A 26,525-nucleotide genomic window follows, 5' to 3' on the forward strand; every position below is an offset into this window, starting at 1 on the left:
CTGGAGCACAGCACGCGGGAGACTGGGCTCTAAAGAGGCACTGGAGTGAAGCTGGGAATCACATACAAGGCTTCAGTGCCACATCAGATCACAAGAGGTCAGACCATGGGCCATTATGCCCCGTCTCCGACAGTCGCCCACACCACGGCTTCAAGGGGAGTGTACAGAACAGAGCAATTATGAAGTGATCCACTCATCTTCCTCTCCTGCTTCTGATAATCAGAGGATTAGGGTCACCTAGAGCATGGAGCTGCATCTCTGACCATCTTGGCTAATAGCCATTGATAGACCTGTCCTCCAGTTTTGTTTGGAACCCAGTTACACTTTTGGCCATAACACCCAGTGGCAATGAGTTCCACAGGTTAATTGCGCATAGTGTGAAGGAATACTTCCTCTTGTTTGTATAAACTCACTGCCTATCAATTGCATCGGGTGCCCCTCGTTTTTGTAGGGTGCGAAATGGTAAATAACACTTCCCTATTCACTTTCTCCGCCCCATTCATGATTTTAGAGACCTCTGTCTTATCCCTCCTCGGTCATCTTTTTTCTATGCTGCCTAATCCTTTTAGCCTCTCCTCGTATGGAACTGGTCCATACCTCTAATTATTGTTTTTTCCCCCTCCACTATATCCTCTGGACACAGTATTCAAGGTGTGAACACACCATGGATTTATACAGAGGCATTATATTTTCTGTCTTATTTTCTATCCCTTTCCTAATAGTTCTTAACTGTTCACCTTTCTGACCACGGCTGAAAACTACTGCACAGTGCCCAAACAACTATCTACGGAGACGCCAAGATCTCTTTGAGTGGTAACAAGGAAAGAACAGCGTAGTTCCCCGTTTTAAAGTTAAATGTTACTACAGTAGGTATACATATAGCTGGGATTATTTTTTCCAATGTGCATTACTTTGCACTTAACATTGAATTTCATCTGTCATTTTGTTGCCCCGTCACCCAGTTTTGTGAGAGCTTTTAATTCCTTGCGGGCAGCTTTGGACACGAATGATTTTGTATCATCTGCAAACTTTGCCACTTCACTGTCTGCTCCTTCTTCCAGATCGTTAATGAAAATGTTGAACAGCACTGGACCCAGTGCAAATCCTTGGGGGACCCTTCTGTTCACCTCTCTCCACTGTGAAAACTGACCATTTATTTCTACCCTTTGTCTCCTATCTTTCAACCAGTTACTGATCCATGAGAGGACCATCCCCCTTATCCCAGAGCTACTTAGTTTCCTTAAGTATCAGGGGGTAGCCGTGTTAGTCTGTATCTACAAAAACAACAAGGAGTCTGGTGGCACCTTAAAGACTAACAGATTTATTTGGGCATAAGCTTTCGTGAGTAAAAACCATCCGAAGAAGTGAGGTTTTTACTCACGAAAGCTTATACCCAAATATATCTGTTAGTCTTTAAGGTGCCACCAGACTCCTTGTTGTTTTAGTTTCCTTAAGAGAGCTTGGTGCATGACCTTGTTAAAGGGTTTCTGAAAATCCAGACACTGTCAACTGGATCCCCCGATCCACCTTTGGTAGGTAACTCCCTCAAAGATTTCTGATAGATTGGTGAGGCATGACTTCCCTTTATAAAAGCCGTGTTGACTCTCCCCCAACAAATCACGTTCATCTATACGTCCGATAGTTCCCAGAGTGAAGCAATGTTCATCTAGGTGTCTGATACTTCCCAGCTACTTGGCCAAATGCCTCTGGTAGAGGGCGCAAATATGCTTGCTCACCCTGGGCATTAAAATGCCTAGTTAGGACTCTGCCCCAGGGCCTCCACCCCCAGACTATTTACTGGGTTGTGATAAGCCATAAACATTTACAAGTGACTGTTGCGTTATTTCACTGGAGGTCAGACTTGTGGGGTGTCATTGCCGGGATGCACTCTTGCTGACATGCTCAAAGAATTCTAATAGATTAGCAAGGCACAACTTTTCCCCTGCAGATTTGGGCTGATTGTCTGCATCGTCGCTGCATCGTCGCAGGATCCTGTACGTGTCTTATCCGTCTGATCTTTTCACCCCACTACTGTATCCACCATAGTAACATTTAACTTTAAAAAAGGGAACTACACAGGAATGAGGATGGTAGTTAGAGGGAAATTAAAAAGAGAACAAAGGTAAAATGCCTGCAAGCAGCATGGAGACAACTTTCAAAACACCTTAATAGAGGCTCAGACTAAATGTATACCCCAAATTAAAAAATCAACCAATCAAATCCCAGTGAGAAAAACAGGGAGGGAGGGATAGCTCAGTGGTTCAAGCGTTGGCCTGCTAAACCCACGGTTGTGAGTTCAATCCTTGAGGGGGCCACTTTGGGATCTGGGGCAAAAATCAGTACTTGGTCCTGCTAGTGAAGGCAGGGGGCTGGACTCAATAGCCTTTCGAGATAGGTATATCTCCATATAAAAAATAAAAGCAGCACAAACTCTGGCAAGTAAAATGTAAAAGTAGAAGAAGTCTGGCCAGGAAAGAATTTGAGAAGCAACTTGCTAAAGATGCAAAAAACAACTGCGTGAGAAGCAGAAAGCCTGACAAAGAGTCAGACACCAGATGTGTTAAAGCAGCACTCAAGGAAGACAAGAGAAGCTAACTGAATTCTTTGCATCAGTCTTCGCCACAGAGGATCTGGCGGAAGATGCCCCAAAAGGATAGCTCTGATGTGGGTAACAAATCTAAAGCACCGTCCCAAATTGATGTGCCAGTAGGAGAGGTTTAAGACCAGACTACTGTTTAGTTTATCAATGAGTCACCAGGACCAGATGGGATTCACCCAAGAGATCTGAAGGAACTCAAATGAAATTGCGGAACTACTGTCTGTAACATGTAACCTATCACTGAAATCACCTCTGTACCAGATGATGAAGGTAGCTAATATAGTGCTGATTTTTAAACCGGGCTCCAGAGGAGACCCCGGCTGTTACGCCGAACTTCGGCACTGGACAAATTGGTCGAAACCAGCCTCTGCAGGGAAAAGCTGTGCCTTGCTAATCTATTAGATTTCTTTGAGCACATCGGCAATGACACCCCACAAGTCTGACCTCTAGTGAAACAACACAACAGTCACTTAGACCAGTGGTTCTCAACCCTTCTGGGCTCAGGACCCACTTGTAAATGTCTATGGCTTGTCACAACCCAGTAAATAGTCTGGGAGTGGAGGCCCTGGGGCAGAGCCGTAACTAGGCATTTTAACACCCAGGGCCTGCAAGCATGCAGGAGGGAGAGGGGGGGCGCGGCGCACAGACTGCCCCATTTTTTGGTTGCGCCCACCCCCCAACCGAGACAGGCTGGGTGGCCTGCTGTGATGAGTCGGGGGTGGAGGTGGTGGTCCCTCCCTGAGCCCCGCTGTGCAGGGCTGGCCCAAGTCACCTGGCATCGCCATCGCGTGCCACCCCCATGGTTTTGCACCTTGGGTAGCTGACCTGTTTGCTCCACCCTGGTTACAGCCCTGCCCTGGGGTGGTTTCGGTTGGATCCTGCAGCCTGGTGGGGTTGGGTCCTGCCCCGGCACTCACACCACAGTGGCAGTTCCTGCAGCTCCTGTGCTGTGTGTGGGGCTGCCTGGCTTGGCTCTCTGCTCCGGGCGTTGCAACCTCCGGGGTTGCAGCAACACTCTGGCTTGGCCCCGCCCCCCGACTGGACCAAATGTGCGAGAGTGGAGTTGTGACCTGGCTCACTGGGTTGCAGTGCCACTCACTCAAATTTGACCTACCCAGGCTCCCGTCGTCATGATGGCTGGGCTAACCCTGCGTGTCACTGGAACCCGAGAGGTTGCAGTGCCTGGAGCAGGGAGGCGAGCCCAGTCAGCCCCATGGGACAGGGACCCCAGGAGCTGCCACACAACCCTTTGAAACATTCTGGTTGAGAACCCCTGACACAGACAAATCATTAAGCATTCCCGGAGGTGGGGCAGGATGAGGGAGTGGAAACGAGTGAGAATTGTCTGGGGTGGGTTTGGATAGCTCCGTGAAATCAAGACTTATTGGCTTTTCAGCACTGGAAGAGGCACCCTGAGCATGGAATGGTTCTAGCATCTAGGTAGGAATGTCAGACTAATGACAGCAGGAGCTACAAGCGGTCACAGGGTTCGTATATATCCAGGCAGGCCCAGCCAGACAGGGGCTGGCTTTGGATGGACAAAGCAGACTGCGAGCTGGGAACTCAGCAGAGGAATGCCTGGGCTTTAGGGAAGCATTCTGCACCATCTCAGCCAGTACGACTTGCAGAATGAGAGACACTTGGCTTGCACACTGCCTTGGGGATGGGACTGCCCCGGGGCACCGAGTCATGGTGACTCTGAGCTAGGAGGCCCAGCCGAGATCACAAAGGGTCCAAAGTGATCAGAAACAGGCAGAAAGGGACAGAAAGACTCAGCTCAGGAAACCACAGCTGATCTCTGAGGGGGAATAACCTGAAATCCAGACCTGCGGCCAGGGCGAAGGAGAAGCTGAGAGAGACCTGGCTTCCAGCCATACCAGTTTGCCATGAGACATGGGCACAAAGAAGAGAGGCTGATGCCAGTTTGAGCTGCATACACTGGGCACCCCTGTGCTGGAGCTGGGAGTGCCTGGTCCCTCTCCACACCACTCTAGGGATACCCTGCCCTAGGGGAAGGAGTTCACAGAGTTGGAGAGGCTGAGCCTGGAGCAGAGATGGAGAGCGTTGGGTGTGCTGAGCTCGCATGAGTCTAACCACCCGACAGGCAGTAAACCCCAAGGAGGGGGGCTCCGGGCAAATGGAGTGACACTAAGAAAGGGGGGATTCTAGGCTGAGTCTTAGAGAGAACGGCCTCCCAGGTACGGAACGTGGGGCTGGAGCATCGACTGCCCAGAGAAGGGGCAGGAGCCACATCGCTCGGGACACTGAACTAGCCTGAGTGCAATGCTGCCACGAGCTCAGGGCAGGGCCCTCAAGTTCCACAAGAGGAAACCCCCCACCGGCTTCTCCCACCCTCACCCCAACAGCTCCACCTGCAGGGAGTCAGAGCCAGGGAGAGAGCAACAGGCCGCAAGTGGGGGACAGTCACCCCCGCCCTTCAGCTGGCCTGGCTGCTCTCCTGCTCCTGCCCCAGGTCACACACTGACCGCAGGCAGCCGATTCTCTCCGTCCGGCACCCCTACCTCAGCCCGGACACCCACCTGGCCGGACAATAACTGCTACGTGGGGTGTCTCTCCATTGGCCTGTGGCTCCAAACCGCTTCCAGGCTGTGGAACAGAAGCACGTGAAGGGTTAAGGAGTGCCCTTCCCCCACACCCCTGCACACACACTACTAACTTAAGTTGGTCTAACTACGTCGCTCACTGGTGTGGATTTTCCACGCCCCTGAGTGGGACAACTACCCCCTATCGGGGAGGTGGGAGCGCCCACGCCGAAGGGAGACGTTCTCCTGTCGGTGTAGGTAGCGTCTTCATATAAGCGCTACAGCAGCGCAGCTACACCCGTGCAGTGTTGTAAGTATACACAAGCCCTTAAACTCACAGCCACATACCACCCCGCCCTAGAGAAGAAACATGCAGGGCCCATCGCTTGTGGTGGGGGGTGCCGGGGAGCTAGGGAGGGGCCTCTTACCTGAGGAGGGGTGGGGGTGGAGGAGGTCCTTGCTCCAGACATGATTTCTTCGGTGATGTCTTTGCCGCCCTGGTTCGGATCTCGTATCCGGATCTGCCAATTAAGAGAAGCAGAGCAGCAGTTAGCGGGGGAGGAGGAGACACACTCCCTTCTCCCCCCCCCCCCACCCCGTTGGCAGGGTGAAGGGAGGGGCACACACTTCTCAAAACAAGGGACATGCTGGCAGCAGGGCACAGCTCATGCCACTCCAGGCTGCCCTGCAGCCCAGCCCTGACCCCCCCCCCGCATGTACAGTGCAGCCAGGCGGAGGCCTCTTGGGGAATCCGCTCCAGGACAGAGCCCCCTGCACGGCAGTGAGCCCCCTGCACAACCCAGGGCCAGCACAGCCCGTACCTGATTCCCAAGCAGCTGGGTGGGGAGCAGGTCAGGCCAGGCAGGAAGGGGAGGTTTGTTTAGCTTCCGGTGGGCTGCTGTAGCCACGTGGAGCGCAGCACTCACCCCGCTCCAACACGCGCTCGGCTGGGACCTCACACAGCCCATGGCAGGGGGCCAGCCCTGCCGCAGCCAGCTGCCATTTCACTCCCGCTTGCTCGGCACATTCCCCAGCTCCCCCCTCCCACAGAGGCCAGGCCAGGAGGAAACGGCTCCTCCTGCCCCAGAGCAGCCAGGATGGGACTTCGGCCGCTGGAGGGGGAGTAGCCAGGCCAAGGGCAGGGGGAGGAAGGCACTTAGCAGCAGCCTGTGAGGTCACAGAGGCTCTGTCTGGCAGCCAATGGCAGAGCAGCCCTCCTGGGGTGCTGGGTACATCAGCTCAGCACCAGCTGGGCCCCGCAGAAGCCACCCCGCCCCCCGGGGGAAGGCGAGACCAGCAGCCCCAGCCAAGACAGCAAACCCCCACCCAGTACAGCCTGGTATCTCCCCCCACTTGGGCAGTGGGACAGTCCAGGCATCTCTACTCCCCCCTGCACATACCCCCTCCACTTGGGCAGTGGGACAGTCCAAGCATCTCCCCCCTCCACACCCTACCCCAGCAGGGCACTGGGACAGTCCCATATTCCCCTCCCCAAGCTGGGCAGTGGGACAGTCCTGTCATTCTGATTGCATGAGACAAGGGGATGTCACAATGCTCAGGGAACCGAGCGCCCCCATTGGCTGAAAACTCCCCTGCATCCGCCCTGGTGTCTCATGCCCCTGCCCTGGCTGTAACCCAGGGTGAGACCCCTTCGGGCAGCGGTAGGACCCCAGGCCCCCAGCCTGTAAGGGACAACCCTGCCCTGGAACCTGGCAGGGGGCCGGGCAAGACAAGCCGGGTTCTATGAGTCTCCACCCTGCCTGCGAGGGGTGCAGCGACCCCCTGAGAACACCCCAGCATGGCAGACATCCCCACTGCTGCCAGGGCAGTCACACTCCAAGCCACATGGCAGCTACCTACCCCAAGGGCCCAGCAGGGCACCCCAACCCTCCCTGAGGACACAGTGCTATTCTACTCCTCCTGGTCCTGCAATAGCGCCCCCCCCACACCTCCACCCGGTGCAGCGTGCACCACACTCTAAGCCACCCCTGCCTACCAGTCTCAGCCTCGCTGCAGAGGGATGCCTGTGTGGAGAATGTAGGTTGGGATCCATTGTCTCTGCTATGCCCCTCGGGGCAGGGCAGAATGTGGGTCACCTCTGCCCCAGCTGCATGGAGACCCCAAAACTGCACCATGGTCCCTGGGAATGGCCCAGTCCCCACAACAGATCTGACACCCGCACACCACAGAGCCCCTGGCCGGCACCCCACCCCCCAGCACTGCAGTGGGAATTCTGCCTTCCATAACAGGCAGCTCCTTCCCCCCCATCCAACGTGGGCTGACGCAGAGACAGCTCCAAGAGGCACAGGTGCCTCTTCCCTGCCAGGCTGCCAAGGTGGCCTGCTTCTGCCACGGCAGCACGGTGCACAGCCTGGGCAGATGGGGCTCCCGGCAAAGCAGGATCCCCACATACGTCCCACTCGACAGCAGCGCAGGTGCCCAGCTGCCCAGGCAGCCCAGGCCAGGGGAAACGAGGTGGCAGAGGGTTTGAATTACACGCCATTCAGGAACACGTCCCCACATGAGCCAGGGTGGAGCCCGGGGGGGGGATCTGCCCCCCCAGAAGGGGCTCTGGCAGACCCAAGCTGCAGCGCTCGCAGAGGGCGGCTTAATGCTATAAATAGATCCTGTGCCAAACCTCTGAGCAACAGCATTACTGCAGGCACCGGCTGGCAACTGCAGCACCCACCCCCAGCCGCAGCCGCCGTGACACAGCATGTTCTCCCCACCAGGGAGGACAGGGAAGGTCGGGCCTGACTCTGCAGACACAACCGGGAGCCAGCCACGCACTCCCTCTCCTCACCACCGCCGCACACGGCCCGCCTCACCCCCACCCACAGTCCCGCCCGCTCCCTGCTGAGTGGGGTGTGCAAGGCCTGGCCAAGCGGCCTCGCATGGAGCTGGGTTCTGGCCCCTCACTCCCCGCAGAGGCAGCATTTTCAGCTGGGGGGGGGGGGGGGGAGAGGCAACCAGCCTTGAGCCATTCTCAGGCACCCCACAACAGGCTCCATCCCTCACAGCTAGGAGTCACCAGCACAGGGCTCCTGGGGGAGGCAGCACAAGAACCCAGCCCCCCTCCCCTGCCCCTCCTTACCGTCTTGCGTTCTCGCTTTGTCGGGATGGGCGGCTGCTGGTTCATCATGACCTGGGCAGTGGGGACCCCGGCTGGGAACTGTTGCACCCCCTGAGCAGGGTAATAGGCACCAGCTGGGAAAGGAGAGTCAGTCAGAGGAACTGGGTGGTCCAATCCCCATTGCACCAGGCAGCAGCCAGCACTAACAGCCTGGAGCCACCCGACACCAAGTGCCGTTCCCCCCAAGGAACCCCAGTTCGTGGGCCGGGAATTTTGCCAGGCAGGCCCAGCACAGCAGCCCCTCCCTCACAGAGACACCCCCTGGACACAACCCAGGTAGCTCTTGTTTGGCCTTTCCTGCCCAGTGCCACTCAGGGTTGCTGGGGGTCAGAGCTCTCTGGAGCACCAGAGCTCTACCCAATGAGGTGCTGCGCCCATAAACACAGGAGGCCCACGGGCTGCTCAGTGGGGCGGGATTCTCTCCCAGCAGTCTCCAGCCCTGGCCAGGAATGTCCCAAACCTGAACAACAGGACCAACCAGCCCTTCCCAGAATTCCTTCCCCGTGATGCAGAGCGTAGCTGAGCTGCCCCCACGTCCAGCCTCCTGCTGCGGAGGGCTAGCCAGCCCCACGCCCACCCCTACCCAGCGGCAAGGCAAGGGAAGCCATCCCACTGGCAGGCAGGAGTTAAACTTGCCACCTAGGTTGCCACCGGAGCTGGCAGATGAAGCCTGGAGAGAAATCCCTACTCCAGGCCCAGCTACACTTCCCAGAATGCTACAGGACAGCTCAAACTCGCACCCAGCCCCCCTTCCAAACCTATCAGGTGGGCAGAAGAGGAAGCCTGTGTGTGCGTGTGGAGTCCATGCCCCATCCGGAGAGACAGGATGACCCAAGCAAGCGCTGGGGTTCAGGTGTCTCCTCCTGCAGCTGCCTTCCTTGTGCCCCAGCTTGGCGGCAGCAGCTCCCTGGCCTTATCTCCCTCACACCAGACTGCACCCGCCCCAGCTCCGCAGAGAAGTGAGTAAGAACCAGAGCTGCCAGCCCACTCTGCTCACACCCACAATCCCAGATGGCTGGAGAGCTGGGGCTCAGGCCCCTCATCAGACCCATGGCTGTTAGGCCGGCCAGCATCCCGGTCCCACACAGCTGGACTACAGCACCAGGTAGTAGCCTGACCCTCTTGGGCTGAGCCAGGGTCACAACAAGGGCAACATGCCTGGGGTCCCCCAATTCCATGGCTGCTGCAAGGTCCCATGACCCCCAGCTGGAGATGCTGAGCAGACTCCGCCAAACCAGGACAGAACAGGGCAACCAAGAGCCCCAGGAACAGTGATGCGGGGCAAGGAGCCAGCAGCCCTGGCCGGCGGCTCAGAGCCAGGGTGACTCTGAAGTCAGGCAGCACAAGTCAGATCTGGTCTGTCTCAGAACCAGGACTGGGAATCAGCTCTCTGCAGAGACCCTGTCTCTGCCCAGATCACCAATGGGGGGCCAGGCCCAGGGATAAGGTCCCCGTGGCACACAAGAGCATGACCTGGGCACAGGAGGGCGCCCAAGGAAGAAGAGTGTCAACCTCTGGCCTGAGCTCTGCCAGCAGCCAGCCTTCCCTGAACGACGGGCCAGACAGATGCCCCTCACACTCCCCCAGCGGGGCAGGCGACCGTGAGATGGATGCCAGCATGGGGAGGGAGAGACAGTAACAGGTGGGAGCCTGGCCTCCTCCCAAATCCAGCACTTTCCTGGGCCCCTAACCCCCTGGAGGCTCCAGATCTCCACACCAAGGGCGAGGGCCTGTCCCACCCCACTGGCCACCCACATCCCCCAGCGGGGCACTCGCGGCTCAGGCTAGGAAGCAGCCACGGGGCAGACCAAGCGTGGGGAGTTCAGGAACTGTCCTGCTAGCTGGCCAGGGTCGGGAGGGGAATAACCCAAAGTTCCTCCATCCGTAGGAACACGTGGTCCTTCCTAGGGCTCGAGGGCCTGGGAAACTGACAAAGGAGGGGAAGTGACTTGCCCAAGATCACCCGGTGAGTCAGTGGCAGTGCTGGAAACAGAGCCCAGATCTCCTGACTCCTGGTCCTGTGATGAGCCACCAGGCTGCCCTTCCCCAGATAGGGACAGAGCCCCCAGCAAGTGCTTGCAGGGGCTCAGCAAGGGAACAAGAGCCCCTCCCATCTGAAGCTCCCGACACCAGCTCAAAGCTGCAGGTTCAAGCCAGCCCTGGTCCTTACAGGCCCGTTGGAGCTTTTCCCCAGCCTCGCTTTCTGGGAGCCAGACGGCCCAGGAACCACACCTCACTGCCCTCATCTTTGCCAGGGTTGGCAGCTGGTGGAGACCCGGAGCCCTGGTATGCAACACCAGGAGGCTCAGATCAAGATGGAGGGAGAGGTACAATTGCCAGCCAGAGAGGATGCTGGGAAGTGTAGTTTCCACATACAGTTTAGCCAGCCACCCTCCTTCTCCCCCACCAGAACTCAGCCTCCCACCGCATTTGTGGCCAGACGGGCTCCTAGAAGCCAGGTCCTTAGAAAACCTTTCTGATGGCTGGTGACCACCAAGAGGGATCCTTGCCGAGGGCGCCGAATGATGATGCTTTGACAGGAAGCAGCAAGGGGTGGGAAGCCGGCGTGCTAGGTCCCTCCTCTGGCACATGCAGCCAGCCGCCTCCCAGGATGGACATTTACTAGTGACTCTGGAGGCCTTGTGCACTGGTGAGAAGCAGCCACGGGGCAGAGCGATGCAGCTCCTACCACACAAGTCTGCCAATGCCTATAGCCCAGACCCCTTCCCTCCACAGCTCTGCTCATGCCTCTCAACCCTGACCCACAGCTCCCTTTTGCATGTCAGTCCTGGGCCTCGGGCAGGAAGCTGCCACTCCCACCGGCCTGCTGCTTTAGGGAGATGAGACACTGATGAGTCACCTGCCCTGTATCTCCATCGAGGGGCTCCGTGCCCCCTTCACACCCGGCCAGCGCCCGGCCGCAGCAGCCCAGCCGGCCTGCCATGACTCACCCACAAGGCTGCAGATGCCACTGCTGACGAGCTGCTGTTACACAAGAGCATGTGGTCAAGAGATGCTGGGGCCTTTGGCTACCCCACCCCCAAGCTGGGGATGAGACACAGACGGGCCTAGCCTGGAGGTTAGCGGCGCCCAGGCCAGCAAGCCTCGGCGTCTGGCTCTCTCCAAGATACTGAATGCCAGGTGGGGAGCAGGGGCTGCACCTACCCGTCTCAGGGGGAGCCCGTTTTGGTGCTGTGTCCAGAGGCGGCCGCTGCCGGGGACGGGATGGGACGCAGGGCCCAGCGGCTCACATTGCTGTGTCTGCAGAGCCGCCCGCCCGGGATGGATCCAGACTAAATATAGTCACAGGCCTGCCGGCCATGTGAGCGCAGCGCGGGGGAGGGGAGGGGCGGCTGGCTGCACAAACCCACCGCTCCACTCCAAGGAAGGGCAACCTGGGAAGGGGGACTGAGGAGCCAAGGCAAGGAGGGGGGCACATGGGAGCCCCCTTCCATACTCCCCCTTGGCTTGGCCACGCTCCGGGGACAGGGGCCCGTGTTTATTTAGGGAACAGCTGACTCCGGGGCTGCTGCTGCCTGTTTCCTTCTGCAGCGACCAAAGGGCAGGCTGGGGCTAAAGTCTGCCCGGCCTCTCTGCCAGGACAGTTAAACATTAAGCTGCCCTCGCTGGGGGTGGGCGGGCAGGGGGCCCTAATGGGGTGGGCCAGCCTCAACGTTCCACCCCCTCATTTCAGCCCCACGCTCACATTTCTCCTACCCTCTGGCAGTGCCCCCCTCCTGCAGAACACCACCAACGCCAAACCCCCCCCCCACACACTCACACTTTGGTATGGACCAGCTCGGGAATGAGGAAAGGGTCATTTCTAGGGAAAACTCTCAACCCCCAACTCCGGGGTGCTAAGGGAGGTGTGAAATTCACGCCCCCTTCCGATTGGACGCGCATCCCTGGCACAAAACTAACCCGGCAGAGCTGGGAGTCAGGGCACTGGGAGAGCTGAGAGCGTGGGAAGCCCAGGGCTGGAATAACAGAGGGGCTGCACGCTGGGATCGAAGGCATCAGCAGAGCTGCGTGGGGCGCAGTGGGGCCCAGGGCCGGAGGAGCAAGGGGGCTGCAGGTCAGGATTGAGGAGCAGCAGCAGAGCCGCACAGGGCACCGCGGAGCCTGGACGGGAGTATTCGCACGCTGTGTCTGGTTCTCCACCAGTGACGTCCTGTTGTTCAGGTTTGGGACATTCCTGGCCAGGGCTGGAGGCTGCTGGCAGAGGATCCCGCCCCACTGAGCAGCCCATGGGCCTCCTGGAGCAGCTCATTGGGTAGAGCTCTGGTGCTCCAGAGGGCTCTGACCCCCAGCAACCCTGAGTGGCACCAGGCAGGTAAGGCCAAGCAAGAGCTGCCTGGGTTGTGTCCAGGGGGTGTGTCTGTGAGGGAGGGGCTGCTGTGCTGGGCCTGCCTGGCAAAACTCCCAGCCCACAAACTGGGGGTTCCTGGGGGGAGGGGACAGACTGCACTTGGTTTCAGGTGCCCCAAACTCCCACCCCAGACTGAATGGAAGAGGAACGGCGTCCCCGGGGGCCCTTACCGTAGGTGCCAAATTCCGGGGGGTTGGCTCCAGGATAAAAGCTGGGGGCGCCCGGCTGGACTGGGTACTGCTGAGTTGGAACAACATACGTGGAGCGACCCTGGGTGGGCAGAGAAGGACATGCCGGTTACTGCCCGCCAGGCCCTGGAGTACACAGCTTCACGCCACAGAGATGAGGGGGCTCTCCCAGCAACCGTCACGGAGGGCAGGACCCAGAGCGTGGGCAAGGCTGGCAAGCAAGGCAGCATGCACGCTGCAGAGCAGGAGGGCCTTGGCATCAGGCTGCTGGCCCCATGGGACCTGGCTCAGCGGAGCAGGCAGGCAGTCCCTGCCAGTCCAGCAGCGAGCAGGGCTTGCAACCGCACCTGGCCCTCGAGGCTTCCGGGGGCAGAGGTGACACATTGTGTCACTCAGCACCAGCCTTTCCACCCCAACAGCAGCACGACGGGCTTCCAGAGGGCCTGGGGCTGGGCCCCCTGCATGGAGCAGCAGAGAAAGAGGGGCAGGGTCCATAGGACTTCCCATGGGGGAGCCCCAGAGCCTTCCCTCCCGCTCATAAGATGATGATCTGGTGGCTGATTCTGTCCTGATGACGCCACACCCCCATTTCAAAGACAGTTTGAGCCCTGCGCGGCAGGGAGCAGAAGCCCAAGGAACCCGGTGTCCGGGTGCAGCCCTCACCTGTCCTGGGATGTAATAGGCTCCTTGCGAAGCAGGGTAGGAAATCTGGGAGGGGATCATCATCACCTGGGAAGCAGCTGGATAGACATGAGCAGGCGGGCCGGGCCGGGCCGACGTGTTACTCTGCACTCGGGAAGCACTTGTCGGAGGCTGGGCCCTGCTCTGGTAGAAATGCTTTGGGAGAGAAGGACGGTGGCACTCAGTTAGTCCCAGCAGGGTGCTAGGACCGCCCAGCTCCATGCCCCACAGAGGCAGCTGCTTCCCGTCTCTGCATCCCCCCATCCAGAGGGCTGGACAGCAGCTACCACTACCCCCAGAGCTGGGACCACAAGCAGACAGCTAATGTTCCGCCCCCCAGCTGGGATGGGAAAGGCAGTCTAGGGCAGGAGGTGCGAGGAACCAACAGCAGGGGCATGGCATCCCCACACAGCTTGTGGTGTGCCTCTGGGACCCATCTGACACATGGTGGCCAGGTGCTAAGAGGTGGTACACACGGCCAGCTGCCATGGGGTGGCAGGACAGTTTTGTAGCTACCATATGTGTCCATCACAAGTTGGCTGCAATCCCCAGCTGGCTCCTCCCGCCCCTGGGGCTGTGGGTGTCTCAAGGGGGTGCAGTCCCCCAGGCTGGTGCAGCTCCATGGACACTGGTGGTGATGGGCTGGACCCTGCTCCCTTCCCCTAGCAAAAATTCCCATCATTTCTCAACAGCCGTGGAAAACTACAACTCACAGATGGCACCTGTAGGGAACCAAAGGAAGTGGGACAATCTATCTCCCCCTATTTACCTTAAGCACAAGGCTCAAGTTCCACCCAGCCAAAGGCCACAAGTCTAACAGAGCTGATCACAGCCACTCGCAGCACCCTCAATACAGATGCTGTGGCCTGTGGAGACTACAGGCCCGAGCGAAGCCAGGCAGCTGGGACTGCAATAGAGCACTGAATTCTGGGACATGTAGTCTCCACGGGCTGCCCTACAGATGGAGCCAAGCAACCAGCTGGAGCTGGGTGGAATCGCTCTGTGTACTTAGGGAGCACAAGGAGGGACCATCTGATTAACCAGCTGCTGTGGGGGGTGCTGGGTGCACCAGGAAAGTCCAGCCCTGCAACTTGCTCCTAGGGGGTCTCCTTTTAAGTGGGAGCAGCCCTGAGCCTTTTCAGACCCCAGTGTAACGTCACAGGCCCCCTGGGCTTGGGAGGAAAGTTACTGAAGTCCCACCAACAGCCCCACCAGAGTGAAGCATGGCACATAGTAACAGTGTTCACACATACACACACACCACGTGCCCTGTCTCCCACTCCCCAGCCGAGAGCACCGCCTGAGCAGGGGTAATGAAAAAGCGTTACCTGAAGAGACCTGAATCCTCCCTGTTAGCGAGCACACACACAAGGGGAGAAGGAAGAGAAAAGAGACAGGAGTTACCCACAGCCTCACAAGGTCCCAGGGACAGGCGAGCAAACGCTACTGTGGGGGCAGCCGGAGCTCAAGCCGGAGCTCAAAAGGGCTTTTGGTACAAGAGCCGCCCGGCTGTAAGGGAAGGTCAGAGGGGAGGGCCAGGCGGGAGAACAGTAAAGCAAGCGTGTCTCGTGGGCTTTGGAGCAAATGCGCAGATGCTGCACCCCCGAATGCTCGAGAAGGCAGCCCTGGCACCAGGCGATACCTTCAGGGCCACGGCCCACTGGGCTGGCAGGAGGCTCAGGGACCTAACCCCTCCTCATACGCAAGAGCTGGACAAAAAGACCACAGTGGCCCCTCAACTGCCCCTGCCCTTCCCCAGGATGCTGTGAGCCAAGGCACTTTCTGCCCTTCAGTCCCAGAACGTGCCTCCAGACACAGAGCGTGAGGGTCGGGGGGATCGTTTCACAGCCTGGACTGCCCATTCCAAGGGCCCCCATCCTGAGTTCAAAGGGGGGCCGATGACACCAGCCGATCTGGGATGGGCCTCAGCTTCAGGACCGCAGCTGCACCAGGGCCCATCCCCATGAGCTAGAACTCCCTTCTCCTCCTCCTGTCAGACCCTATGGCGTTCTCCATCCGCACAAGCCAACCCGGCCTTCAGCCAGACTCTAAAGGGCAGGGGAAGCAGAGACGATCAGCAGCTTGTGGGGTGCCCCTCTGGCAAACTCCACTCACGCATCAAGAGACAGGACTATGCAGGTGGTGAATGGGCCTCTCTGCCCTGCTAGGCCAGCCAGAGCCCAAGCCGTGTCTTAACCACGGACCTCAGCCTGACCCAAGACAAAGCAGCACGTACAGAGCTGGCATCCTCTCCGGCCTGCGTCTGATCTGTACAGACAGCCCAGAGCTGGCACCTCCAGGGCATAGGCCTCCTGGCCGGCAACGCAGTGCTAGTGCGAAAGAAATGCCAACGCGCAGCCCCGACTCAGGAGCCAGCGCACCTCTTCCAGCAAACAACTCCAACCAACCGTCCAGAGGCGAATCGGACGCCACCAGCCACCCCAGCTCCCTCCCCTCCACAGGAACGCTCGGCCCCACTGCAGGGTGTTTCCCAGCCCGTGAACCCCCATGTGCACCCCAGTGCGTCGGACCAGGCGTGGAGCCAACTTCACAGCCAGGGGGTGCAGAGGGAGGTGAAAGGTCAGGGGAGGGACCGTGGTTACCAACAAGCTGCCCATCCCTGCTGCCCTCTCCCGCCCCCGCTGCACTGACAGCGGAGCAGGGACGGGGCTCACCTCACCCAGCAGCCGCTGCGTGAGATGGGAGCCATTTTCGTAAGGGACAGGGTGATTGCTCGGCGGTTACGGCAGCAGCACAGCACGGTGCTATCTCAGGGTGCTGCCAGGGGACTAGCCCATCTGAGGAGCAAAGGCGAGACCACCCGTAGGTCAGGCACAGACAGAAGCAGCTTTGTGAGGCAGAGAGGGTTGTGGGGCTGGTAGCAGAGAAGCAGCCACATGCTCCAAGCTTCATGCAGGACTCACGTCAAGGTACAGACGCTGCAGTGAAACTCCCATGGCCTCCTACTCAAGGACACCTCTCCTCTGCCTGGGACACCCACATGGCCAGCAGAGATCCCAGCGCACTAAGCTGTTTGCGTCAGCAGCCCACTGGGCCAGCCAAGCTCCCGGCTCCCTATTCCAGCTGTCTGTCTGGCCTTGCAGAGCCCCAGCATCGGGCTCCTGGCTCATGCGCACTCGGAGTTTGGTGCGACTCAACCAGCGCTCGAGACCCGCTGTCTTTGCACAATCCAGTCACCCGCTCTCCCCGTGGTGAGTCCACCACTGGCCTGAGAATGTGGCAGGGGTCCTGGGCCACAAGACACCACGTGAGACTTTGCCAAGCCTTCCTGCTCCTTGCGTTAACCCAAACCAGTTCTCCTCAGTGCTCGGTGCAGCCCGCACCCTCCCACTCCTCTAGCCCCGCCGTTTCCTTGCAGCATCCAGACAAACACCATGTGGCTGCACCCCCGGGGGGCCGTACGGCATGCAGGGGGGCAGGGGCGGGTTAGTACCTGCTGGTGTAAAGCACGAGGCCCTGCTGGAAACTAAGACAGGAAAGAGCGAGGGGAGAGGAAAGAAGAAGCAAGGTCACTTCAGGTTCTGACAAGACTGCGAGGCCTGGGAGGGGGTGGGGGGCGGCTCTGCGCCATGTGCCCCTCCCCAAGGAAAGAGACGCAGGCCGGGAGGACGGGAAGACAGACAGACATCCATCCATCCCCTCACAGCTCCCCTGCAGTCGTCCCCATCTCCCCCTCTGAGCACACGTTCATCCAGCCCCACCTCCTCCACGTGCACGGCTGCGCGCACTGCGGGGCCAGAGCCCCGCTCAGGAGGGTCCGAGTAGCTTTGCCCTCCCTCCGCCTGGCACGCTGGAGCCCTCCAGCCTGACTCAGAGCTGGGGCCAGTTCAGCACCACAAAACCTGCTCGGCAGCAGATCAAAGGCCCCAAGCGCAGCCAGGCTGGCACCCCAGAGAACCACGCAACTGGGAGGCAGCAACCACCCCTCGCCGTCAGACAGCCTGATGGCCAGAAGGCAGCGGGAGTCCCAGCGGCCCCGCCCCAGTGCCCCCTTACCTGTCGAGGCTGGGAAGGCGTATTCATTTGTGTAGCTTGCGACGGGTTAAAAACCACGGGTGCCGTCTGACCAGGTGGAAACGCCGACTGCAGGGAGACAAGGAAGGAGCAGGTTGGCACGGCAGCTACCAGGGCTCCCCAAAGCCACACCCCAGGGACCTGTACACTGCGCTCCCCGCTGGGCCACTCACTGCACTGCCAATAACCCAGCACCCCGTGGGCTCCAGGCTCTGAGCACGCCTCCCTCACCTGGCAAGCCCAATCCTGACCCCAGGACTGGTCAGCAGGGAGCTCATCCGATGAAGCCTCAGAGAAGGGCCGGGGGAGAGGGGGGGGGAGATGCAGAGGGGTCCTACCTGTGGAAGTCCAGGAGAAGGGGCAGGGTGTGGGGCTGTCGGGGCTCCTCCTGTGGGCTGTGGCGCTTTGTTCATTTCATGGGGTGCTGCATAAGGATCCCCTCGCTATCTGCAGACAGAGAAACAAAGAGCACACGCTCAGTAGAGGGGCGAGGAGCCTGGGGTGAGCGGGGCAGAGAGGAGCTGGGCCCAGGGCAGGGAGTTCCCCAAAGGCAGCTCCGGCAGGGGCCGGCTGATGACTTTGCAGCCTGGGTCTGTGCAAGTCCGTAGCACACGCAGGCTGCCCTGGGGCCCGAAGGTCTGCGTGCCAGGACAAATGAGCCTCAGACTCCAGCTAGCCAGTACAGTCCAGCTTGGCAGCGGGGTTTCAGGCAGAGATTGGCCACCACAGTCCCTGGGGCAGCTCGAACAGCCGGAGCCAGGCACAGGCAGTCACTGGGCGAGCGCCCAGTAGTGATCCCCGCAGGAGCGCCCAGTGGGTGCCACTCAGCAGGGACGCTGGTGGTCTAGAATCCGGGGACCCCAGCCCAATGATCATCCCTAGACCAGCGAGGCCGGAGCCCCGCTGATCTCCTCCCTCAACCTTTTCCCCTGCTTTCGTCACGTTCTCCTGTCTCCCTGCCCCACCCTGGCCACACCCCACCAACAGCAGTAAGCTCCGGGGTGCCCTCAGTACCTGGAAATACCCCTCACCCACTACTGCGGTAACACCAACCAAGGGGGGGCGGGGTGGGGGGGAATATCTCAGAGCAGCCTGTACGCCCAGGCACGGGCTCCCCTGCAGCCCCCTCCCCAACAGAAACAGCCAAACATTTCAGGAGGTCAGAAGTGCCAAAGCCAAGAGTTTTCCCCAAAGCAGAGTCATTAAAGACAGCTCCTGGGGAAGAGTCCAAACAGGCCCCAAGGCCTGCCCCCCGCCCACCAAGAATGGACCAGGCCACAATCACTGGTTACAGGGAGGGGAAGCCGAGAACTCTCCCAGCTTTAAGGTCCTTAGGAACTGGGGGAGACACCACTCCCGCACATCTGGAAACTGGGTGAATCCCTACCCTCCGGCTACAGCCCCCCCCCAGTGCTCAGTCCAAGCACTGCAGGGGCCCCTCCATAACACACCCCAAGGGCTGAGCCCGGGTCAGTTCCCCCCAGACATGCAGAGGGCATGGGGGTGGCAGCTTCTCTTGGGGATGCAGCATGCCAACCCCCTCCCTCCAGAGACCACTAGCCACAGACAGTCGGGAGCCGCATGGACCCAGGCCTCCCCAACTCAGCAAGAGTGACCTAGGCTTGAACCCAGCTCCAGGGACCTGCCTGGGGCCATCTACACAATAGGGGCAGGCCAGGCCCCCCCCCCCCGGCTCAGCTCCCCACCAGCTCATTACCTGCCCCATCTGCCTGCAGCATCCGCAGGCCAGACAAACATGTTTCTAGGAGGAAGGAGGCCTTGCTGGGAACTGGCTCCCCAGAGCATGGCAGCATCACAGGGATTCTTGCTGGGAGCTGCCCCATAGCCAGCGTTCTTGCCCTGCTCCCTGCTGGGCAAGGCTGGGACTGGCACCATGAGCAAGGGCTGTGCTCACCCATAGCCAGAGAGGGGTCTGCTGGGGGGGGGGGGGGAGAGATTCCCTGCCCCGTTCTCGCTCGGTGCCGGATCTGGAGAGCAGCAGGGAGAGCCCAGACCTATCTCTGATGCTGACAGGCCTTGCCCCAGGACTCCCTGGCTGCTTCCCCCCCGCCCCCCTTGGTTACAGTGCAAAGGCCACAGCGACAGACCCGGGCGCAGAGAGAAGACCACTGAATCCCGCTGGAGCCCAGCACCGCCACACGAAGGTGCCCAGCCAGAGGCAGCAGGCGGCCCGGGCCAGCCCTGCCAGGGAACCTTCCCCAACCATCCAAGCCAAACAAACAGCCTGGCTCTCCCTGTAACCTGATGCTCAGTCAGCATTCCAGGCCTGGGGGAGACACAGCCAATGCAGACAAGGGGGCGGCCATCTCCGCGCAGGGGAAATCCACCACCTCCAGCCCCTCTCCCAGCGCCCCTGGGAATCACGGCCAGTCCCCCCGGAGGGGGAAGGATCCCACAACAGCCTGGGTCACATAAGGGGGGGAAAGAGCTGCAGGCCCAGTCCATGGGCCCTGCGTTTCCTGCATCCTCCCCACTGCTCTCAGCTCTGACCCCTGGAGTCCCGCTGCATTTCAGGAGCCTTTCAACAGCTGCCGTCCAGGGGCTTTTAAAAGCAGCCAGGTCCTTGCTGCCTGCCTAGGATGAGCAAAGGGGCCAGGAAGAGCCCAGCCTCCCCCAGGAATCAGCACCGAAGCCCTGCGGAGCAGGACCTGCACGGCCAGAAGCAGGTGGGTCAGCAGGCCCAAGCCCCATGCATGGGCACCCTGCGTGACAAAGAACCCACTCAAGGCCAACTTGAGAAGGCTGGCTGCAGAGTGGGCTGGGGGTGGCCCCGGGGTGCCTGGGTTTGGGGATCTGCACACCATTTCCGAGGGGCAGAGGTGCCCACTGAGGTCACTGCCATTCTCAGCCCCGTAGCACGCAGCACTGGGTCCAACGCCCCTGGCACAGGCAGTCCCTCCTCCCCCACCAAGGACTGGTATTTCAGACGCTGCCTCCTGGCCACTGGCAAACACCCTGACCCAGCACCCCAGAGCGCTGACCAGCCCAGGACGTGCCCAGAGCTCAGAACTCAGCAGCTGCCAACCCCAGCCTGGACGCAGCCCTGGAAAACGTGACACAGCAACAATCCTACCCGAGACCTCAGGAAAGAGAGTGCTGGATGGGACTGACCAGCCCTCTCTAACTCCCCTCCTCCACCTCTCCAGGGCGGAAGCCAAGTGCCCAGGACATGGCTCTCTGCTCTGGGCCCCTCCCCTGCAGCCTGGCAGGGTGCCTGGAGCACATACCCAGGCTCTCAGCCCTTCCCGGGGGAACACCGAGCTTGGGGCAATTGTAATCTTCTTTTGGGATAACACCAGCAAGTTACTCAAGAAAGGGGGAGAGACTTTGGAGCTCTGAGAAGTTCCTGACTGTGCAGTGACACCCCTCACCCCCCAGGAATGGGGGAGCCCAGGTCTCGCAGGCCTCTCCCCACCACAGCTCTGATCCACCCTGCAGCCAGATAGAGCACCGGCCACTCCCCACAGAGAGTCAGAACACCCTACCCGGCCAGCCTGGCATGTACACAGTGATCATTACAGCACCATGAAGGGAACCCCCCACTGCCACCACAGACACACACACACACACACACACACACACAGGAGACACGAGGATACTCACCCCTGCCCTGCCCGGGAAAAACCTGGGCAGGTTGAGCGGGTCTGTAGAGACCTTTCATCCGACTGACTTCAAGAGAGAGGAAAATCAGCCTGCAAACCTGCCCGCCAGCGATGGGGAGGGCCGGGCGAGCCAAACATGGGCAAGGCAGGGGAGAGCCCCCCACCCCCACCCCAGGGAGGACGGGAACATGCCAGGAGCTGCCAGTGTCAGATCGCAGAGTCTGCTGCAGTGCAGAGACACCGAGAGGGAGAGACAGACTGAGGGAGCCAAGGAGCATCCGAAACCCCACCCACAGGCAGAGCCATGCGGCCTCAGCACTGCCCAAACCAGTCAGAGAAACCCGTCTCCATGCATGAGTCACTCGCGCTGCACACGCTCCCCTGGCAGGCAGGCGAGGAGCCGAGCCCCACGCCAGGCGCTCCCTGCCCTGCCTCTCCCCTCGCCATGCAAAGCAACCAGACACCCACCTGTGCCAACGGCACTCACGCAGGCTGGAGTCAGACAGACGCTGCACGATTCCACCAGAGCTCCACCCAGGCTTTTCCCCCCAGCAGTCTGCTCCGGCAAACCAAGGACCCCCACCCCCCAACACCTCTGCCCTCCGAGAGGAGAGGGAGGGTCCACAGGGGGCAGTGCAGTAGCATCACCCTCCTCCCTTGGGAGCTGCAGGGGGGGGGGAGGGGGGACTGGAAGGCAGCCGGGTACCGAAATGCGCAGGTGACACTAAATGGGGGAGCTGCAAACTGCAGCCAGAAGGGAGGACGGTGCAGAGGGGCAGGAAACCGCACCAATGCCACCTGGGAGATGGGCAGCTGGGGAGCAGGAGTGGGGGGAGGGGCACAGCACATCAGGGAGGAGGTTGCAATAGGACAGGGTTGCAAAAAGCCCAATGCAATTTGGGGCTGCGTCCGCCACGGCCTCCCGTGCAGGAGCAGGGTGGGCACCCGACCATTCCGTATGGTGCTGGGGAGACTCCCCCCATCCCCACCTCAGGTTCCCGCCCTCAGCTCTGGGACCAGGCCACCGGGAGGACGTAAGTGCCCCGGGGCTGAGGGCCTGCCTTGGGAGGGCAGAGTGTAGCTCACCAGAGGGGCCCAGCGGCAGCCTGCAGACATCTGCCAGAGGCAAACCCCCAAGAAGAATCATTTGGGGAGGGAGGGGTGGTAAGAAATCACAAAATGGGCACTCCCCCTCCCGCCACTGTGCAGGCCCCTCCCCACAGATGCAGGGAGACTTAACTCTTCAGTAGCCAAGGCCTTTATGTGGCCCTGACCCTCCCATCTCACAGGTGGGGAAACAGGACTAGACAGAGAGCCTGGACACCCCCTACCATCGCATTCAGGCCTCTAAACCACACCTGCCTCCCCTACAGACCAGGGTGCAAATTCCTTGGCCTTGCTAAGCCCAGGGTTGGGTATTTATGGAACGTGGGGCACTATCACCTCACCTCCCCCGCAGCAGAGAGGCTCCTGGGACCCTGAAAGCCCACATTCAGTAGAGGACCATATCCCTGAGGCCAGAAGCCACCTTACAATCCTCAGCCACCCTCCCTCCCCGGGTGCAGCTCACTGTTCCCGGCAGCTGGTGATTCTAGATTGTGTAATGCTAATCCAACCTGGCGGGCCCACTCCCAACGCCAGGTCGGGGCAGTGGGAGGAGGATGCCCGCTGCTCTGCACTTGGGGACCCCACCCCGTGGAGCACTGTGCGAGCGCCAAGCTGCAGGCCATAGCAGGCAGGCTCATGGAGCAGCTAGGGGTCTCTAGGCAGCGGGCCCTGCCGAATGCTAGGGAGACACCAGCATTGTGCTCAGGGCCTGGCATCCTGAGCACTAGGGCGGGGGAGATGCTCCCCCTGCCTCCCGGTCAGGTTCTCACGCACACACGAAAACTTTAGCCACTCAAGGTCTCTGTCAGCCCAACAGCGATTAGACCAGCCTTCCACGTTAAACAAACACCTCAAAGGTTATGTCCAGAGACCAGCCCACAAGAGCCCAAGTCCTAACACTGCCAGCTTGTCCTCGCCTACCCCAAAGATGGGCCAAGGGCGCAGATCCCCTGGGCCTGGCAGGTTAAAACCCCATCCACAGGGGCAGATAAAGGGCACTGCTGAGATTGACCCAGGGTGGCAGCCCAGGGAATAGGCCGGATCAAGCAGCCAGGCCCCCAGCTCCTCGGGTGAGGCGCGCAATACCCCCCCAACCGATACAGAGGTTCAAAATCCACCCCAGGGTAAGCAGCAGCTTGCAGAACTGGTGTCCACCCCTCAAGCTCTCCTCCCCCATCCTGGGGTGTGGGACTGTTTGTCAACCCTTGATTTTATGACAAGGCAAGCTTCTCTGGGCAAGGACAGCGTCCTACTCGCCTGCAAAGTGCTGTGCACAATGGGCCACGCCAGCTTCAGGGTGACGCAGCCCCAGCGACATGGCCCCGTTGACCCTGCCTGATCAGCATCCCAGCCACGGCTCATTACCAGCTGTACCTGGGCAGAACTAGACGTGGCCGCGGTAGGGTTCGTTGTACTCTAGTGCCTCCCATGTTCCCAGCAGGATCAGGGCCCCACTGGGCAGAGCACTGGACAGTAGGGATGTAAATCTCAGTTTAAAAAGTTAACCGAGTAAAATTATATTGTTTAACCAGTTAACGGTGGTCGCTCCGGCTGGCCTGGCATGGTGGGGGGTGGGGTTGCAGCCCAGCCAGCGCAGGGCCGCCAGGGTTAACAGTTAAGATCAGTTGACCGTAAGTCTAGTGCTTACCGGTTAACCGCTTAACCTTTTACATCCCTATTGGACAGACAGCAAAATATTTACAAACTAGCTAGATCCCAGGGCATCCACCTCTTCAGAGTCCTCACAAATCTTTGCTGATCAGGGGGCTCCTACCCACCCACTCCGGCAGAACTGGGAGAAGTTCTCCCTTACTCAGGACCTTCCCGCCCTTTTGCAGGGTTGAGATTTAAACCAGGCCCTTAAGCCCCCCACCCCAGTGACTCTGCCTGAGAGGCAAGAGGAGAACCAGGGTCATGAGGAATTACAAAGGGTTTCTCTCTCTTCCACAGATGCCCCACACCAGAGCATCACTGCCTTCTCCTACTTTCTCTGGAGTCACTAGGGGTGAGGAGAGAGGAGCAAGGCTTCTGCAGCCACACCATTCCTCCTCCTGGACTGCCTAGCATTAGCAGGTGCTCAGATCCACCCCACTGCCTGCTCCAACCCCACCCTCTGCTCCCCATTAGATCAGGGCTACCCTGCGCGCTCAGTCTCATTTAGATCGGGAACTCCTGGAGGCCAGGGCTGAATTCCCTGCTCCATACAGTGCCAAACCCACCAGCAGCTCTTCATAAGCCAATCTCCTCCCCTAACCTGAGCCAGGTCAGCCAGACATTGGAGAAAGCAACCCCCTGCGTGGGATCAATCGCTGGAGCTTGCCGATCACTTCCTAAGGGGAGGCAGAAAAACATCCGGCTCCTTAGGTAGTTATTTTAATTGTCTGCTAGGTTCACCTGAAAATAGCTCTGCTGCTGCTTGGATGAGAGGGAAGGCGTTAACCTTCTTTGTAACAACCACCCAATATGCAATTAGTATCGAGGCAAACAGCTTACTCTCCAGTTTACAGCCCGGCTATTTGAAGTGGCTAATATATGACCCCAATGTCTGAAATATAATGGAAGAGAGGCAGAGTATTAACCTAGTCAACAGGGGCGGGGATTGCATCAGATCCCAAAGCAAGCAGAGTGGAGACCTCCAAAGAGAAGCCGGGGGGGCACGTTAAGAACTGGTGCTGAACCCAACACCCTAGCATGGCACTGGAGGTGCCGACTTTGAGCAGAAATAACCGAGGCCCACAGCACGTTTGTGAAGAGGCTGGTTTGCCCAGAGTCCTGATCACACTCGGCCCACCACAAGTTCCCCCCGGGGAGCTTTTGGGAATAACCCTTCCTGTGCTTATTCTAGACTGGGGGAGGGGAGGACTGGCATGGGAACCCTGCTCCTCATCCCCAACAGACTCCCACAGAGGAGGATGGCAGCATCTGGGCCCCGCCTCTGCTCTTTAGAGCAGCAGAGCCAAATTAGCATGAACGCAGTGTCTCTCTGCTCCTCCACAAGCAGGAACCAGGAGCCACTGTTGGGGGTGGGGGGAGGAAGCAATGTGCGTCTCCTCCTCTGTTCCTGGCAGAGGGTAGTGCTTGGGCTGCTCCTGCAGGTAGCACATCCCTGGCATTACTGTGCCCATTGGACCAGAGTGAAACGGGGGAGGAACGGCACAGCCACCATCTTAGAGAAGAGGTTACACTGGGATTGGGGGCGGGGGATGGGGATGTTCTGGATGAGAAGGGGCATGGGCACCATTCACCCTGGTTCTTCGCTGCAGCCCCTTCTGCAGCTCCGAGCCCAGCAGAGCGAGTCAGGAACAGGCCTATGGAACAATGGTCCCTCCCTACTCTACAGCGCCGCCTCCTGGGTGTAGCAGAGTCAGAGACGACCACTTTAGGGGCCAATGTTATTCTGGTGCTTGTCTCTCCCATAAGCCCTGTAGGGCCAGTCCAGCTGCAGGAGAGAAACTGGATTGTGGTCCGGCAGTAACAGAACTGTTACTGAAATGCAATAAGTGGCATGGGGCTCCACAGATGCTCATGGGGGGCAGAGGTCAGCCTGCAGGCGGTACACACCAACCTTGTGCCCCAGTCCGAAGCCAGGAAGAAGCTGAAGGGCAGTGACTTTACTTGTAAACTGAGCCCCTTTGACCTGGAGTCACGGAGAGGGTAAACAGGGAGCCCCCAATGCCAATTTCACATTAAGTCCCCTTCAACAGTGTTTGTGGCAGCCCCAAGACAGTTCTCACAAGAGTCACAGAATAAATAAGCCCCTGCTACCCCGCATACATAGCTGCAGAGATCAGACCAGAGGACATCCCCCTCTCACAACTTCAGACACTGCCCCCTCCCTGGAAAACATGCACACCCCACAAACCAAGGGTTCGGAAAGCAGGGCAGCAAGAATCCCTATTTTTTTCCCATTCTGCTTTGATACAGGAGCGCGCCCGTGCCCAGGAAAACGTCTGACACACAACCGGGTTTATGGAGCAAAACACAGACAGGAGAAGGGTAAATATCCCCCCGGGAAGCCCGGCTTTGAATTCCCCCTGGCCACAGTCCAGAGGCTTTAGGGGAGCAGCGCGCTGCGTCCGGCTCACGAGCGCTCAGTGGGCACAACGTGATGTACCCAGCGAAGAGGAGGCAGAAGCACGCAGGACCCAGGCACATGAGCTGTGGGCACCTCACCAGTCACCACCAGGGCAGAGGGACCCCAGAACCTGCATTGCCATATGCAACAGGCAGGCGTGGGGACATACCCC

The 26,525-nt window shown here is 59.5% G+C and overlaps 1 protein-coding gene across 7 annotated transcripts in view; it reads right to left on the bottom strand.

Moving 5' to 3' along the window:
• The window catches only part of EIF4G1 (eukaryotic translation initiation factor 4 gamma 1), a 38,371-nt gene extending 16,978 nt beyond the window's left edge, over positions 1-21,393 (bottom strand). For 2 of the 7 annotated variants that reach the window (XM_034781214.1, XM_034781210.1), the window contains exons 1-9: positions 21,173-21,393; positions 17,887-17,995; positions 17,531-17,617; positions 14,842-14,862; positions 13,496-13,669; positions 12,815-12,914; positions 8,237-8,349; positions 5,571-5,663; positions 5,140-5,206 (exon numbers count right to left, since the gene is read on the bottom strand). In XM_034781214.1, coding sequence (XP_034637105.1) covers positions 5,140-5,206; positions 5,571-5,663; positions 8,237-8,349; positions 12,815-12,914; positions 13,496-13,669; positions 14,842-14,862; positions 17,531-17,617; positions 17,887-17,961 — 730 coding nt within the window. In that variant the 5' untranslated portion in view covers positions 17,962-17,995; positions 21,173-21,393. Of the gene's footprint in view, positions 1-5,139; positions 5,207-5,570; positions 5,664-8,236; positions 8,350-11,440; positions 11,568-12,814; positions 12,915-13,495; positions 13,670-14,841; positions 14,863-17,530; positions 17,618-17,886; positions 17,996-21,172 lie in introns of those variants that run through there. The other 5 variants (XM_034781215.1, XM_034781212.1, XM_034781217.1 and 2 more) reach the window with 3 other exon arrangements.
• Between the last annotated feature and the right edge of the window lie 5,132 nt (positions 21,394-26,525).

This window comes from Trachemys scripta, chromosome 9 (assembly GCF_013100865.1).
Source record: "Trachemys scripta elegans isolate TJP31775 chromosome 9, CAS_Tse_1.0, whole genome shotgun sequence".
NCBI lineage: Eukaryota > Metazoa > Chordata > Testudines > Emydidae > Trachemys > Trachemys scripta.